We start from the raw sequence: 18,820 nt of genomic DNA, 5'->3' as shown, positions 1-18,820 counted from the left end.
CACGTGACTCCAGCTACGGCTGAGCTGCTCACCGTAAATATAGTAAAAGGACTGTACAAGGTGAAGGGGCTTCCTTTCACTGTGGCAGCAGCTCCAGCAATATTCCAAAGGTTCATGGAGACCACCTTGAGTTTGCTAACCGGTGTCTGTGTGTACCTCGACGACATCCTTGTCAGTGGTGCCACGGAACAAGAGCACAAGGAACGATTGTCAGCCGTGCTACAGCGACTGGCAAAGGCAAACCTGCGTCTCAACAAGGCCAAGTGCCGCTTCAGTGTACCGGTAGTACATTTTCTAGGCCACAAGATTAATGCTAAAGGCATGCACACTACAAACGAAAAGGTACAACTGTTATGTCTGCGGTGCAAGGAGTGGCCAGACGAAGGAAGGACTGCGAAACAGCTTTATTTCCGCAGAGGCCGGCAGCGATCTGGCTGCGCGTATGACGGTGCTCTTCTTATAGAGCGCCCGGTGACGTCAGTACTACGCGTACTGCTGATAGCAACGGCAGCGGCCTCTAGCACTTCCTCCACCGCAATTTGGAACGTCATGAGGCTTCATAGCGATCGGGGGGTCTTCTCTGGCGTTGTGGGTATCGCCGAGGCGCAGCGTTAGTGGGGGTGACGGGCACCGTTTGTCTTGCGGAGACAGTAGACGGAGGTGGTACGTCGGCTTCAGACGCAGGATAGATGGTGTCGGTATCGTCCTCCCCCACAAGGGACGGCGCTGTCACTGCAGTAGACGCTGAGCGCAGGTGGTCCTTGTGTCACCTCCAAGTACGGAGTCCATCCGGTGTCCGCACCTTGACCACGTAGGACACTGGTCCCGTCCGCTGCAGTACTGTTGCGTGGAACCATGTGGGGCCGCTCCTGAAATTACGCACGAACACTTCATCGTTAACTTCGAACACACTGTTAGCACCCCTGCGCCGTGAAGTCTGTTCAAACTGACGTGCTCGGATAGTACGATCCAGAGCCGGCTTCAGTGCATCCAACCGTGTTCGTGGCCGACGACCCAAAAAAAGAAAAGATGGGGTTTCTTGAGTCGTCGCATGCGGAGTGTTGCGATATGTCATTAAGAACTTTGACAAGGTTTCCTCCATACTTTCAGTTGCAGGGCCTTTTCGTAGTGCGTTCTTTAGGGTTTGCACAAATCTCTCTGCGAGTCCATTGCTGCTGGGGTGATATGCAGAAGTGAGAACCTGTCGAACTGCCTGTTCTTTAAGGAACTCTTTAAACTCGGACGATGTAAACTGCGCACCGTTATCGCTAACCAGAGCTTCTGGTGCCCCATACCGAGCGAATAAATCACGCAGTTTTGTTATCGTCGCTTCTGCGGTGGTAGACGTCATGACAAAAACCTCCGGCCATTTAGAATGCGCGTCTACAATGACTAGTAGCATACGACCGCGAAGAGGGCCCGCAAAATCTACATGTACCCGTGACCACGGTTGTGTCGGCCATGACCAAGGGTGCAATGGTGCCTTTTCTGGCATGTGGCGCTGCTGTTGGCATGCCGTACAGTGTCTCACTTGGTTCTCCAAGTCCGTTTCCAAGGAGGGCCACCATACGTAGCTTCGGGCGAGTGCTTTGCTCCGCACTATTCCTGGGTGTCCCTGGTGTAGCTCCTCCAGGACCAGCTGTTGAAGTTTCGGGGGCACGACGACTCTCATTCCATGCATTAGGCACCGCTCGTGGACTGTGAGTTCCCTGCGTCTGTCAAAATAGGGCTTCAACACTTTATCATCAAGATGTGATGGCCATCCCTTCTTGGTGAAGTCTACGACCAAGCTGAGGACGGGATCACGTTCTGTATGACGCGCGATGTCCCTACTGGTGACTGGTAGAGATGCCAATCGCAGCGTATAAAACGTCTCGTCGTGATTGTCGTCTACTTCTGTGGACTGCAACGGAAGTTGTGAAAAACAGTCCGCGTCCGCGTTCCCTGCGGACGTCCTGTAGGCAAGTTTATACTTGTAGGCTGACAGAGTTACCGCCCACCTCTGCAGTCTTGCGGCGGCTATTGCCGGGATCCCACTCTTTGGCCCAAGGATCGCTTGCAAAGGTTTATGATCAGTAATCAACGTAAACTCCCGACCATAAATGTAGAAGTGGAATTTCTTGACGCCAAAGATTAGGGCGAGCGCCTCCTTTTCAATCTGGCTATAGTTTTCCTCAGCCTTTGATAATGTTCGGGAAGCGTAGGCAATTGGCCTTACCGTGCCATCTTTCATGACGTGCGACAGCACAGCGCCGAGACCATACGCAGACGCATCGCAGGATAGCTGCAGCGGGCGTGCCGGGTCGTAGTGTGCCAGCACCTCCGTCGAAGACAAGATTTCCTTGATGGCTTGGAAGGCATCTTGACATTTCCGATTCCAGCACCAGGGAGCATCCTTCTGTAGTAACCTGTAGAAAGGCTTTGCCAGCGTTGCTAGCCGTGGCGTGAATTTTCTATAGTAATTTATCAGTCCAAGCAGTGAACGCAACTGTGCGATGTTAGTAGGCGCTGGGGCATGCAGCAACGCTTGAACTTTTTCCTCGCTTGGCTTGACGCCGGTCTCGCTGATAATGTGCCCCAGATACTGCAGGCTTTCTTTGAAAAATTCACATTTTTCACGCTTGACGCGAACACCTTTCTGCTGAAGTGTACAAAACACGGCTTCAAGGTTCCTGAGGTGTTCTTCAGCGGTTGCTCCCGTGACGAGAATATCGTCAAGGTAGCATATGACACCCGGTAGTCCTTTAAGTATGTTGTCCATAATGCGCTGGAACAACGCGGGCGCAGACGCTACTCCGAAAGGGAGTCTGTTCACCGCAAAAAGCCCTTTGTGCGTGTTTAGTGTGAGAAGTTTTTTTGAGTCCTCCGACATCTCTATCTGCTGGTATGCCCTGCTAAGATCTAGCTTGGAAAAGTATTTGCCTCCGGCGAGCGCAGCTAGTATTTCCTCAAGTTTGGGCAGGGGGTACTGCTCCGTGTCTAGGACAGGGTTCAACGTTGTTTTGTAATCCCCGCACACACGTATGGTGCCGTCCTTTTTAACTACCGGTACAATAGGCGTAGCAAACTCACTGGTTGACACTTGCGTAATGACGCCCATTTGTTCAAGCTTCTGCAACTCTTCCTCTACGGCCGACCGGAGTGCGTAAGGCACGTTTCTCGCTTTGAGGAACTTCGGACGTTGCTCTTTCAAAAATAAAGTGGCTCGCTCACCTTCTATCTTGCCAAGGGTGCCGTCGAAGATGCGGCTGTACTTGGCTTGAAGTTCTTTTAGGCGTGCCTCGTACTTCTTGCTTGCATCAGACCGATGAGGGTCCGACAGCTTGTGTACGCCGCAGATGTTGTCCCAGTCCAGACGAAGACGTGTGAGCCACTCGCGGCCCAAAAGAGGCGGGCCATTGTGGTCAACTACGTAGAGGAGTAGAACGTCCTCTTGGCCCTTGTATCTTACGGACGCTTTGACGAAACCGCAGGGTTGCACGACTTCCCCGGTGTAAGTCTTGAGGCGTAGCTCGGTGGGTTCAAGCTTCAAAGGAGGCTGAAATTTCTTGAACTGCTGCTTCGGTATTATGGACACCGTGGCTCCCGTGTCCAATTCCATGCTCAAGGAAGTTCCTTGAAGTTCCACGTCGACGGTGATGGGTCGCCGGCTTTGCGGTGACAGCATCTTGACGTTGAATGTGTCGTCGCTTTGAAGAGTCCGGACCCACTTCTTTCCGCCAACAGTCTTCTTCTTGGCACTCCGACATGCACGCGGAACGTGACCCTTCTTGCCGCAATTCATGCACTTATCTGCAATGTGCGGACACGCCCGGGCGAAATGCTTATCAGAGCCACAGCGATAACACTCGAACGACTGTTTCCTTTTCGCGGAATCTTCGGTACTCATCTTGTGCAAGTCATCGCTCCTTTCTTTTGCGTGCGCCTCCTGAACATTTTTTTTAGCTTCTTCTAACGCGAGTGCGCGTTCAACGGCTTTTTGAAATGTCAACGTTTTATCCTCTGCAAACAAATACCGCTGTATGTCCGCACGGAACAAACCGCACACGAACCGATCTCTCAGCGACTCATCTAGGAAACCGCCAAATTCACAGGTTTGAGAGAGCTTCCTGAGCTCCGCTACATATTGTGCGATACTCTCGTGTTCCAACTGACTACGGCGATGGAATTTCGCTCGTTCTCCAATCACTGATACTCTCGGTGACAGCTGGTTTCGCAGCAATTGGGTTAGTTGCTGTAGCGTGTTTTCTGACGGTTTGGCAGGTGCCGTCAAAGACTTCAAGAGACTGTACGTTTTAGGCCCAATAACGCTTAAAAAAGCATGCACCTTGAGGTCGTCAGGTATTTTGTTGATCAGAAAAAAGGACGTCAACCTTTCTTCATAAGACTGCCAGTCACTCACAGTTTCATCGAAGGCTTCTACTTGGCCGATATGACTGGAGGATGCCATCTTGAGAAACTTGCTGTCGCCGAGTACCCAGCGGCGTGCGGTGATGTTTCGCTGTCTGTTTGGACGCAGCTTCAAGGCTTCTCACCTTCGTCTTGGCTTTGTTGCCCCCATCTTCGTCGCCAGTTGTTATGTCTGCGGTGCAAGGAGTGGCCAGACGAAGGAAGGACTGCGAAACAGCTTTATTTCCGCAGAGGCCGGCAGCGATCTGGCTGCGCGTATGAAGGTGCTCTTGTTATAGAGCGCCCGGTGACGTCAGTACTACGCGTACTGCTGATAGCAACGGCAGCGGCCTCTAGCAACAACCGATAGAGGAAGCACCCGATCCGACTAGGAAGCAGACTCTGCAGTCATTTTTGAGCATGTTGGTATTCTGCGACCGTTTTTTAGAACAGAGAGACACAGTAGCATCCGTACTGCATGAGCTGCGACAGAAAGATACTCCATGGCAATAGGAAGAAAGACATCAGAGACCTTTTGACGAGCTCAAGAAACTGATCCTGAAGAGGACAGTACTGGCGCACTGCGATGAGACAAAGCCACTACTGATCTCATGTGACGCCTCACCGTGTGTTGTGGGTGCAGTGCTAGCCCAGCATGACAGTCAAGGCAGGGAAGCACCGATAGCCTTCGCCTTCGCGTCCCGAACATTAAAGGCTCTTGAGAGCAGCTACGCTGAGCTTGATCGGGAAGGCCTTGCTGTGGTGTTCGCAGCCAACCAGTTCCACAAATATATTGCGGGACGACCGGTAACCTTCGTGACCGAACACCACCCACTACTGGGAATTATCGGACCGCAGATACCGGTCCCCCAGATACTTTCAACCCGCCTGACACGCTGGTGTCTAAAGCTTGCAGCCTACGACTACGACCTGAAATACCGAGCCGGCAAATTGTATCAGAACGCAGACGCGCAAAGTTGGTTGCCGTTACCGGGTTGCATCGAGGAACCTCACGCTCCTGGTGACATGCTCATGTTCGAAGCCCTTCCAAGTCCGCCCTTTACAACCGAGTTGGTGGCAAGATTAACGCTGGAAGATGCCATCCTGTCCAAACTTCACAGAGCGATTGAAGAGGGCACGGTACAGCAACTGAAGGCAGACGACTTCACCGCGTATTGCAGAAGAGCCATAGAGTTGGCAATTCATCGCGCATGTGTCACCTGGGCGCAAGAGTCGTCACGCCACAACTTGCAAGCAAGCAATGGCACTGGCCCACGCATGCCATCGAGGAGTCGTGGCCATGAAAACCTGTGCGCGCAGTTATTTATGGTGGCCAGGTTTGGATGACGACATTGAGGCACAGTTGGAACATGCGAGCCATGCCAGCGCACGCAGAGGAATCCGACGAAAGCTCCTATTCGTTCGTGGACGAAACCATCGGCACCATGGCATACGCTCCATGTAGATTTTGCTGGCCCCTTGGAGGGACGTACCTTTTTGGTAGTTGTAGATGCCTACACTAAGTGGGTAAAGGTGAGACAGGTAGCTCGTCCCACATCGGAATCGGTCATTGATGTACTGCGTTCACTGTTCGCGACATTTGGGATACCACACAAGGTGGCGTCAGACAACGAAACAGCGTTCGTGTTTGTCGAAATACAGAACTTTTACAAGGACAATGGAGTTCGATACGTAACATTGGCTCTATACCATCCCGCTACCAACGGGCAGGCAGAGCGATACGTTGGCGAGTTGAAGAGAGGGCTGGGCCGAGAACCGTTTGCACCAGTGGAACTGAGACTTTCACGGTTCTTGTTCCGTCAGCATAATACGGTTCACCAAACAACAGGTGTTACTCCTGCTAAGGCCATGTTTGGTCGGGAGCTACCAACTCACCTAGATCGCCTCGTACCGGCAGCAGAGTCACCAATAGTAACAGAAGAGTTACCGCCAAGCAGGCAACTGCAACCCGGAGAAGAAGAAAGTGTTCGGCAGTTTCTGAAGAAGCCCAACTGGATTCCTGGCACCCTAGTTAGACCAATGGCTCGATGTTCGTGGCTTGTTAAATGTGCAAATGACATCACTCACCGACACATGAACCAGATTCGCAAAGGTCGCATTAAAGAAGATGCAAATAATGGGGCATCAGCGACGCTCACATGGGGCACGGACCAGGACGATGAAGAACCAGAAACTACGGCACCAGAGAGGCAGCTAAACAGAACGGCTCCGCGCAGGTCTAACCGGACGAGACGGCCACCCCCCAGGTACTGCGTCTGAGAGGGGAGAGTATACTAGACAATTCACATGAGCGGATGAGCTGAATGTTTAATGCATCACATCTTGTCTTTCATCAGAATGTGTTTATTGTTTTTTAATAGATCAGCAGGAAATAGTACACTCAAGCAAAACTAATTTTGAACCTGCGCTGCATATACACTAAGTTTATACTTGGTGTATATGTCGAGTTAACTAATACTATATTCAAATACGAGTATACTTTGTACGCGAGAGTGGCCAAACTAGGTAAAAGACCGCGGCAGAGTTCAACGGACTATTAAACGAAAAGCACTCTTAATATCTGCTAAATGTGTTCTTAAGGTGTTCGGCGTACTCTTTAATCTACTCGTTATATACTTGAAGTATTAGTTGGTGTGTTGCTATTTGCGAAGAAACAAGAAAATCAAAATAAATCCGTTTTTACTTGTTGTCATGTGGAGAAAAGGCACACGACAAAAGGGAACTGGGGCAAAAAGCTGATTAGGAGCAGCCTGACGAAGGACGCCGATCCCCATGCAGCTTGTTTCACTTCACTTACATTCGTAAGTGAAGTGAAAAATCCTACATATGTAGCCTGAATTATGAAAGGAAACAAAGTGTGTAAGTATTTCTGGCCTTTATCTGAGAGCATGAGAGGTTTCTCTTGCGTTAAAATATGCGCCTTGTTTTGTTTCTGGTTTTACTGGAATGGCATGGGGTCGTGCTAAAAGTCACGTTCCTCCAAGGTCTAGGTTGCAGTTTTCGAAATGGGAAACTGGATCTTGCACCAGAATTCTGCCACCGAGATTAATATTATCGACAGTTGTTAAACATTATAATCTGAATTCATGTAGAATATCAGAATAAATCTTACCATGGCATTTGAAACGAAAAACAGCTGGTCTCCTGTTAGGTTTAACTCAGGAAGCACCTGGTCAGTGTCATTAAACTTTTTAAATGCCTTAAAGTAAATGGACAGAAAAGATAGACATATTAATCTTAATCTAGATCAATTGAATTCACATCGATGCTTTATTTAACTCCCTTAACTTTCTTACCAGATACGCTGCTTTTAGGCCAGAATTGTCGGCAATATTTTCACCCTGAGTATTTATTCCGTTCAGCTGGAAAGAGAACATATATGTTACGTTATTCCGAAGAGCGTAGAATAATGTAAATAATCGCTCATATCTATAGTTTTAAAAGCAGAATGCACATATCCCATAACTTCTATCTAATCGATTTAAATCGAAAGTGCAAGTACTGAACATCTATGGCTAGGAATGCACATATGAGTAACGCAGTGATTTACCGAAACCTTTAGTGGCTCACTTTATCACACACACACACACACACACAAAAACACACACACACACACACACACACACACACACACACACACACACACACACACACACACACACACACACACACACACACACACACACACACACACACACACACACACACACACACACACATATATATATATATCATACTTCGAGTACGGTGATATATGTTCATATCACTAAGGAAGTAGCCTGTATTATGCATGTGCTTGAAGATTTGGGAAGTTACGGGTAATTGGTGGAAACACCACAATCTTGTGAAAACTTTACCACGTTTTGCGAGACAATACGTTTGGCATACAAACCATCTAAACACGTCGAGCATTTTTTCAGAACATTTAATCTAAGAACGTTAATAATGCAGTTATTATCGGGTAAATGGGCATATTTTTAATGCGTTTACCCAGTCAAAGATTTTGTGTAATGAAATGGATCAGCTGAGCGGTGATCACCATGCGTGTTGAAATATAATCTCAAGTGAGAGAGAAAGAGCGAAAAAATCAGTTTCGCTCTTAGCTTACGTACCACTAAAAATAGGCTTTTCCCAACATATGGCCTTGACTTGAAACACGAAAGAACGAAACACATAGGGACGGACACACAGAGGCAGGACAGTTCTTGAGGCACTAGAATATTCTCCTGTGCTTAAAGCAGGAGCGGTATTATAAAATAAAAATAGCACGTGTACTATCTCGTGGATTTTGTTTGTGTAAGCTATTTTCTTAATATGATTTCTTAAATTTATGGCCCCACGCCTCTACTTGAATCGAACTGTGGCTTCTGCCATATGGCAATGGTTTAGTGCGGCGCAGGTAACGTTTTTATTCTCTGGGAGTAACAAGGCATTTGACCTCGTGTCTCGCCAGACTTTGTTTGCTGTTGTAGTTTACTGTTCTAGAATACTAATTGCTCGAGAATTTCATATTTCTGAAGTCAGGTGGCAAATTTTACCATTCGGCACCACTTGCTCTCGGATTTGAGGTTTTTTTGTTTGTTCTTTGCTTTTTATAAACCGGAATATAATTTAACGATTCGAATGCTGTAATATGAGTCAGCACCAGATCTGCCAGACCATAAAGACAACTCATTGCGCCTTCTTGTTCGTGTAGGTTACGGCTTGCTTCCAGTCTACGGCCCTTGCCCCTTTGCCCGGCGGTGACAGTAAATTTTTGGATCACGATCACTTTAACCTTCACGATGAAACGTATCGACACCGAGGTGACACGACTTGTCTGCCGGGTAACCTACTATTGAAAAATTCCCTCGACACAACTGGAGCGCCATCAGCGTCCACACGAGCGGCTCCGAAGGCCCCCTCTGCGGACGCCCTTATAGACGGCTGTCATCTCTGTCAGCCTTGAGTGAGCACGGAATCTGCCAGAGCGAGCAGATCACTCATTGCGCATTCTTGTTCGTACAGGTTGGTTCAAGTCTCGCGTTAGGCGCGAAAGAACAAGCAACTTGTGCTTACTGGTGCGTCCATTCTCACAAGTGTTTTGTAAAACTATGTGTGATTGTGCTGATGTGGTGGGACCGCTTCTTATGGTTTCGCGTGACGTTGAGTCCAATCCCGCTCCGATGAGTGAAGCTGAACTTAAAAAACATTAATAAAATGAAAGATATGCTGAAAGTAGTCTATGAACGCGCTCTTGTAAACGCTCAAACTCAGTTGAGAATAGTGACGTCACTCAACAAAGTCAAAGAAAGCCAAGAGTCAATAAAAACGGTCATAACTGATGTTAAAGAGAGATTGACTGAGGTCCAAAAATTATCTTCTGCCGTAGCTCTGCTCAACGAAGAGGTTGGCGTGACACGAAGTTCGATTGATATTCTTCAAAAGGATAACTGGGATCTATGTACATGTCTGGAAAAAGCAGAAATTCATTCTCGTCGCGATAATCTAGTTTTCTACAGGATTGCTGATGCATTATTTGAAACCTAGGCACAAACATACGAAACGGTGTTCAACTTATTTAGGCGGTCACTAAAGGTCCAGGTAGCGGATAAACCGAGTATAAAGGACCACCCACAAAATCGGTACCTATTGTCAGAGTGAGTGTCCACTTGATATGGTGATGTTTGCATCCTACTAAGTAAACTAAAAGACAAAATTTTACTCTCCAGATCTTCACTAAAGCCTAGTCGTGTCTACATGAGTGAAGATTTTTCGCTTAGTACGCGTCCCGCACGAAAGAAGCTAATATAATTTGCGAAAGGAAGAAATGCCGTTTTGAAGCATCGATACAATAAAATGTACATTAACAATAAAAGCTGCATTTACAATCCGGTGATCGATAAGATTCTTGAAAATAGTCCCACTGCAGCATTAGTAGTTGCAGACGGACAGATTTACCCTCCTTTTAGTAACACATCTCAGGCGTCGGGATCGAAAATAACAGACCGCGAGGGGCTGTGCTTGGGTTTTACCCATTTCAAGTCAGTTCTTTTTACTAATATATTCAGCATTGTTAAAAAAACGAGGTGAATTGTGTTCAATTGTTGATTTTACTAGAGATGGCGTCATGGTTTTGACAGAAACTTGGCTTTCTGCGAAAATGTGGGACTGTGAATTATTTGATGGACTAAGAAAGTATAATATCTACAAAATCGACAGGCAGAATAGGAGTGGTGGCGGTGCATTCATGGCAGTAGCTAATAAAGTAAAATAATTTTATGTAAATACAATTAGCTGTCTAGAAATAATTTGGGTGTGTATTTTCCCCAAGCGCAAGAAATGGATTGTGGGATAATTTAAGACAAACCCCGGAGACTGGGGAAAGACGAAAGACAACACAACACACGCTAATTCCGCAAAATGCAAGCTTCGTCCCCTTTACGTTTTCCACTCCTGTGTTGTGTTGTTCTTCGCCTTTCTCCAGTCTGGAGGTTTTTCTAAATTACGTTAAACCTTCACTAACCCGTTTGCGCCCTAATGTTTTCTTCGTGGATTTGGGAAGTTGGCTATAGATCGCCAGCTAGCTTATCTACATTCATTAAAGCTCTTTCATGACTCATTATGTACCGTATTTAAGAGATTTCACAGTTCCCTGATATTTCCTCTAGGTGACTGTAATTATCCTTCTTTGTGTGGACAAGAACTAATTCATCTACGACCACGACCTCACCCGAATGTAATGACTTTGTTAAACTTTGCTTAGATTCGAACTTAACGCAAGTAGTCCCTGAACCTACGAGAGTTACCCCGTCATCAACAAATATTTTAGATCTTGTTATGTCAAACGACCCTGATCTTGTTTCACCTATTTTACATCTACCAAGACTTACTGATCACTGTTTTATGCATTTTAATGTTAGAACTGCAGTGCCCAAACCGTCCACTCGCACAAACCTATTTCAAGATTATACCAAAGCTGACTTTGAGAATACTAAGAATGAACTAGCAACATTTCTAAACGATCTCGTGGTGGGGTTCCCCCCACGAATTAGCTGAATAAAATTGGCAGTGGTTTCAAAACAAAGTCAAATCACAAACCAATGTGTCCATAACCGTGAGAACAGTTTTTGAGAATTCCACCGTCACTATGGAGCTTAATAGTAATAATAATGATAATAATCACTTAATAGAGCCCTCAAACGTCTCTCAAATAACAAGAAACGTTTATTTAGTGCTGCTAAATTCAGATTTAAACAACAACGCACAAAATATTGCACAACCGCTGAGGCATCTATAAAAGATATTGACAATGCAAAGTTTCAATAATTTTAAGCGCAAACAACAAGAAAAGTATTATTAACAAACCCAAACCATTTCGGAATATTGTCTGAAAAATCTCATTCTTCAGTCGTGCTAGAAACTGAGAACGGCACTAGTATGCCGTTGAAAGGGAGTACTAATGTTTTGAATACATTTTTGCTGAATCTTTCTCCCGTGATAGTAGCCAAGAGTCCCAAGTACTGGGTAGCTCTGAGTTTTTGCGAATGGACCACTCTGCCATATTGTGCTGGGGTTGAACATCATACTGATAGGTTAAAGTTGTCCCCTTTTGCAGGAGTGGATTGAATAAATTGTAAGTCTAAAAACATGCTGACGTATATTCATCAATTATACTATCCAAACTGAATGAACACTCTATGCAAGAGTCTGTTCTCCCTTTAGAGTGAAAAGCAGCAAACGTGGCTCCCCTTTACAAAACAGGTGACAAACATTCCCCTCTCAGTTATTGGGTGACTTTCATTACTAGTGCTGTCTGCAAAATTCTTGATCATATATTTTTTCACCTTGTCAATTTTCGTAACATCTTTATTAGCCCATCTGAACATGGTTTCGAAAGATATTTTCATGTGAAACTGAACTTCTATAACTCACTCATGACCTTCATTGATTATTAGACCTAGGATCTCAGGCTGACTACATATTTTTGGACTTTGCCAAAGCTTTCGATGGAGTCTATTATAAACTTCTGGTTCTTAGACTATCAAAGCTTAAAGAACCACTGAATATAAAAAAATAATATTTTTCTTTCCAAACTGTTAAAAAAAAATTTTAAATTTGGGACACGCGTGTCCAGAAATTCATTTTACCCGAAAAAATATTTTTTGTTTAATATTGACGGCGCAAGATGTATTTAAAATTTTGCGCGCAATGTCAATAACGTCACGGAATGGTCATACACACTTTCCACATCAACGTGATGGCCAAGCCGATCCAGCTCTCCTCCACGCGCCCGAAATGCCGAGAGAGAAAACTGGTGAAAAGAAGTGACTTCCGACTAAATCACTTATCTCGCCGTCAATACTGCTCTAAGCTTTTTTTTTTTTTTTGCGTTAAATTAATTTTTTTGTTAGTCTTGTCCCAACGAGACTGTTTTTTTTTCTTTTCAGTGGATCTTTAATATAGACTTTAAAAAGTTGACATAAATTCAATAATTCTTAACCAGCAGCTCTCAATTTGTAACTGTCAATGATTCTGGATCTCTCGCTACCGCTGGTTCCGGTGCTCCACACCTTAGGACCATCATTATTCTTAGTTTAGGTTATCGATCTTCTACTTCACATCCTCTTACCTCTCTGTTTACTTGCTGATGACTGTGTGATTTACCTGGAAATAACTGACCATAGTGACGGCTATGTGCTCAAGTTTGATATACCCAACATTGTCCAGTGGTGTGACTCACGGTCTGTGTGCCTTAATTCCAACAAATGCAAATCAATGAGCGTGTCCCGTCAGTCCTATGAAAATCCTAACTACGTTTATAACCAAGCGAACTTAGACGCTCTTGCATTCATCAAATACTTAGACGTGCATTTAAATTACAACCTTTCCTGGAAAACACATATTCAGTACATCGCGCCCTATGCTAGTAGCATGTTAGGTTACCTTAGGACTAATTTTTTACTAGCACCTGTATCTTTGAAGTTAATTTTGTACAGAACCCTAATTCAACCCAAATGAAAATATGCAGCATCCATCTGGGATCCCTGTAAGGCCTTCCTGATTGATGCTTTGGAAGCCACCTAAAACAGATCTGCTCGTTTCATACTCACTAATTACCACTACACATCTAGTTTCATTAATGTGATATCAAACCTTATCGCTCCCACCCTTATTTCTACGTCGGAAAATTTCACGCCTCTCCTCATTTCACAAATTTTATTTTTATAATTTTATACTACGACAAAAAATTAATTGTACGCCCACTTTAAGTTTCCTCTCGTCTTGCTCACAAGCTTGGCATCCCGAGCGCTAACACAACAACATTTCATTCGTCCTTTTTTTTTTTCGTACATCCCAAGAATGGACCTTCCCGGTTCAGTTACTTCCATCACAGACCTTGATAATTTTAAATTTCTCTCTACTAATTGTTAGCTAGCGTTGGTAAAATACCCACGTAATCACTGGGAACATCGCCGCATTCGAGTTCACCGTGGCTGGGCGCCGCCGATGCCGTATTCGCTGAGGAGCGCTCTGTCGCGCGGCCGTTCGCTATAGCGTCCGGCGGTCGGATCACGCCGCGACGACAGTTGGTCTGGTCCGGTTCGGTTCTGCTTCCCGACCAGGACCAACCATTTTCATCTTGTGCGGAGTTGCTGGTCCCGGTCCGGTGAGACCGTGGTGGCAGACTGGGGCCGCCTCGACCCCAACCGGGTGTCAACCAGATGTTATGTGTTCCTTCGGTTGTTGCAGGAAGATTCACGAATATTTTATCCTAGCGATGACATATGTTAGGACGTCACTTACTGTCAAGTTCACTTCCTTTACGGTAACGTTGCCGTACTGGTCTATAAAGCATTGAGCTCTCTTTAAAAATTCTTCCTCTGCGCTCTCGGTCCACCAGTTTCGCAGCTCTCCATCAGCATCAAATTGACTTCCTGGTGGGAGAAGTGGACAGAGCATAAACATAAGCATTAACATTTTATCTCATTTGTAGCTTAGCCCCACATTGCCACAATAAAAAAAGCTTAGACTTAATTGCGAGCTAAAAGTATGTTTTCTCTTCTTCAGCTCGTCAAAATATTACGGGCAGGAAACATGGAGACATCTTAATCGTCATAATTCCGAACTTTCCTTATAAACGTTTGCCACATTAAACAAAAAAATAATTGCAAAAGAGCCCAAACACGTACCTAAACTCTGCCCACTTCAGTTCCTTACCACACAATAATGTCTGTCTGCTATAGTCACCTTCATCATGGTAGCAAAGCCTCTTCTGAATAAGCGCATACGCGAACGCAGCTTCTGAATCGAGCAATGGCCCACTTGAGCTTCCGAACACGGTCTCCGGCAATCAGCGCGGTAATTCTCGCCAATACCGGACGCGCAGGTGTTGAGGTAGAACCTGAGAGCGGGGCCCGATCGTCTGGCCAGGAAAAAGCGGCAACACGCCGCTTGGGGCTGGCCCGACGAGACTCGCTGCAGAGCGGCTGACGCGCCTGCCTTTGCATCGTCGCGTGTTAGTGTCGCGTTCGTTATGAGAGGCTGCAAGACGCATTGGTGGTGATGCTTGCACACGCTAAGCATCACTATGTGGATTTACCAGTGATGAATTTTGGGCGGAAAGGTTAGAGGAAAGCCGCACCCAATAGGTGTACCCAATACAGAAGACCGTACCTTTTCTTCTATATTGGTTACGCGTTGTCTTTTTGGAAGCCTAGATCGGAAACCCAAGCTAGCGTTGCCGCGTATTCATTAGCAGACGTCATTGAGAAAATGGCGTCGGCTGTCGTTGGCTTCCGACTGCGTTCGCGTGTGCGTCTATTCAGCAGTCGCTTCGTTTTTAAAGTCACGCTGATCATAGTAGGCGGTATTTCTTATTCGGAAGAAGGCGGTGATATACGGAGATCAGGTGAGCGTTTAGACTCTATTTAAATAATTGTCAACAGGCGGAATGAGAAGAAAATGAATTTGAGGTAAGGACCTAGTGCAGACAGCTGATTTTTTCCAGTGCCTAATAAGTCGACGAGTTTTACTCGAAAACTTTTTTTTTTGGCTATCTGGCGGTTGCTCCTGTTTATTTAAACGTAGGGCTAAGGTATAAAACTCATGTGCGTACTCTACGAGTGTGTGTGTGTGTGTGTGTGTTACTGTCCTAACTCTCGGAAAGTGTTAAAAAGAAAAACATCGACAGCGACAAGATGTACAAGCACATGCACGAAAAAAGTGAAATTTCCGAGCCCGTAGAGATCCAGATACTCGAGAGTGCCTTCCAGGTGGTGAAAATGTTTGACAGCTTGTTCCCGTAGGAATAGCCCCCGTCAAGATGCAGGTAGCCCAGGAGTAGAACCTAGTGAAGATCGCGTCCGCGTCGAACAAGTTTTCTCAAGAAACTTTGGGTGTGATCAATTTCCGCTGATAGCTTCGGAACTTTGTAAAGGTGCTATCAAAAGGCTATCGCTGTAAAGGCAACTCTAATCAGGCGTGCCTGGAGCAGGGGTTTCTCCAGAAATTAAAATTAGGGGGGGGGGGGGGTAAATTTTTAAGGGCGGGGGGGGGGGGGGGGGGGGTTACCGGGCGTTGAGAATAGAGGAGTCTTTGCGAATTAAGGGGCTGTCTTCAGAAAAACAAGGGGGGGGGGGGGAGGGTGTACACCCCTCCTAGAGGCTGTGTAGGGAAATCACTGGCCTGGACCATCTTGATTTAAGAAGTAAACAAATTCAAGTCAGTCAGAACGTTTTCACACACATGCACGGGCTCATTCAAAGTACTTTAACCGATGTGCTACGCCGGCGTATTGAGAGAAAGATGTGATCTTGTCATCATTGACATACCGCCAAAAATACTTGTAGCGGTTAGCTGCCTTAAACTGCATCGCAATAGGATGTCTTTTAAAGCCTGATTTGAACATAACGTCGCTTCGCCGAAATGGTGCAATATTTCTGTTTTTTCTGAGCTATATTCCTCATAACCCGGTATGCCGGCAAGAAATATGGTCGAAATAATAAAACAATAAAAATAATTTGAACATTTGGTGTTCATCTCCTCCGCTTTGTTTTTTAACAAGGCTTGTGGAGGGGCGGGGGGGATGGGGGGGGGGGGGGCTTTCTTAGTTAAGGTAAAGCTTACTTGATAGCTGCTGATAAATGTATGAGTTTTTTTTTACAAACGTTATTAGAGTGAAGGTCTTCAACAATCGCCCTATCGAAGTATGAGCTAGATATAAGGAATAAACTGAACTGTACAACCGTATTTTTCGGTCTATACTCCGCACCGGGTGAATCGTCCGCAAAGGCCGATTTCAGCCGAAAAAAAAAAAGCTTTTCCTTAGATGTCCAGAGACGGTGCATAGTCCACACGGGCTGCACAGTTCGCACTTGTGCCCAGTCAGAACGTAAAAATTATCATATTCAGCACTTCTTCACAAATGTCAGCTGTACAAGTGTTCACAAAGGAGCTTCTATCATACATAAATCACCATTAATATACCACGGGCGTCAGAAGAACTTTTTAAAGGAGAGGCAAACCCTATTTTTACGTTGGAGGGGAAGGGGGGGCGGTGGTATTTCATTTTTAGATGGGTCGCTTGTCTTAGTAGAATGAGCATCCTACAGTCTTAATATTATTCTTTTATCGAAGGAAATAGGAGTAACGTACAATCTAAGAAAAGCCTGTGCACCTACTTTCTCGCACAACACTCGGTCAGCCAGTCACTGACTTAGGGAGGAAGCTCGGCGAATGACGATGGCGAAAAATATTTTTAGACCAAGAACCGCAATACAAGCGTGACGTTTTGCATTTCTTAATGCCAAAACTCAGGCTGCGCTTTTTGATCTAAACATATGTTTTGGCATCGTCATTCGCTGAGCTGCTTCCGAAGTGTTGCGGTGATTTCCTCTCCGAGTGTTGTGCGAGAAAGTAGACGCACGGCTTTTTTAGAGTGTATAGTCCGTCCCTGGGGGGGGGGGGGGGGGGGGGGGGGGGGGGGGGAGGTGGATGGTAGGCACCGGGTAAAATAGCAACTTTTAAACATGTATAGTCCGCGGAGTATACACCAGAAGATACGGTGCGTTAAAGTTTAAAACAAATATAATGACTACTTACCACCATCGTCAAACCCATGAGTAAGTTCATGACCTATAACCATCCCAATAGCACCCATGTTGATTGATCTGAAAAATAGAAAAAAAAACAACATTAGACGCACATCTGGAAACACACTTAAACTTTGTTATGCAAGATTGAAGTCATGCAGTTTTAGGATGTGACATTGAAGTAAATATATTTTTGTAACTATCTAACTTCAAGAACCTCCCAGAGGGCCCTCAGAGGCATGGTGTTTCGAAGAAGGGTGTGAAATCCAATGATCTAACAGTACATAAGAAGAGGACCGTTCTCACAATTACTTCCGAAGACGCTGCCTCGGTCGCTCCCAACAGGCATTTGAAAAGTGCCGCTTCGTAGAATTTTTGTATTATAAATTTAAGGTTATTGTAACGCGAATAGAATAGTGTAAAACCTTTGATGTTCGCAAGCCCTTCAATTTCGCGGAATTAAAGAAATTCGCGAAATTTAAGAGCACAAGAGAATATCGGGCCTGAACAGTTTCAATGCAAGCGTCTGGAATTCGCGATATTTAGTGGCCGTGTTTATGTCCTTCGTGACAGATTCTCGAATAACAGGGGACGCAAATACAAAGAATTTTACAGTACACGGTACGCGGCAAAGGCGTAAGGTATATTGGGGATGTGACGTTGTAAGGTGGCTGTCTCATTGTTAAACTAGTAAAAAAAAAAAAAAGATACAGGAGACGTGATGTAAGTGAACGGTTCTCCAAAAAGTTTTTGTGTGGGCGCTTGCTGTATGTAATGTTTTAGCTAACTTGTCACAATTATTTAGAAAAATCTGTTACACATATTGAACAGATGCAGTGTTGCTCACAGTTCTACCCTACTGAAAATTCTCATTTGTATGAGAAATTTCTGTGTCCAATAAACGCATATGAATCATACAAGATATATAAGAACATATAAGAACCATATAAGAATTATATAAGAACTATATGAGATATATAAGAACATGGAAACACCGTATAAGAAACTTGTACGGAGTTTCTTATAAGTTCTCATATGGGTCTTAAATATCTCATATAGTTCTTATATAGTTCTTACATAGTTCTTATATGCTTCTTATATGTTCTTATATATCTTTTATGATTCATATGTGTTTATTGGACACAAGAAAGTTCTCATACAAATGACTTTTTTCACTAGGGCATTGAGCAAGTCAATCCATTTTTTGTGGTAACTGGCTACTTAACGCAAACGAATTAACTAGCTTTCTAAGTATTACCTTGTTTGCAAACCTTCGCATACCAATGTTGTAGAAAGCGTCGAGAAATGTCTCATTGTGTAATTTACATAAAGGTAAA

At 45.1% G+C, this 18,820-nt stretch overlaps 1 protein-coding gene across 1 annotated transcript in view; it reads right to left on the bottom strand.

Moving 5' to 3' along the window:
* The window catches only part of LOC115310667 (neprilysin-4-like), a 133,298-nt gene that overhangs the window by 11,538 nt on the left and 102,940 nt on the right, over positions 1-18,820 (bottom strand). Inside the window, exons 15-18 of the mRNA XM_029969124.2 lie at positions 17,494-17,561; positions 14,197-14,327; positions 7,707-7,772; positions 7,523-7,609 (exon numbers count right to left, since the gene is read on the bottom strand). Coding sequence (XP_029824984.2) covers positions 7,523-7,609; positions 7,707-7,772; positions 14,197-14,327; positions 17,494-17,561 — 352 coding nt within the window. The remainder of the gene's footprint in view (positions 1-7,522; positions 7,610-7,706; positions 7,773-14,196; positions 14,328-17,493; positions 17,562-18,820) is intronic.

The sequence above is a fragment of the Ixodes scapularis genome, unplaced genomic scaffold, assembly GCF_016920785.2.
Source record: "Ixodes scapularis isolate PalLabHiFi unplaced genomic scaffold, ASM1692078v2 PGA_scaffold1__304_contigs__length_218370807, whole genome shotgun sequence".
NCBI lineage: Eukaryota > Metazoa > Arthropoda > Arachnida > Ixodida > Ixodidae > Ixodes > Ixodes scapularis.
This window is presented reverse-complemented; position numbering and strand designations above follow the sequence as displayed.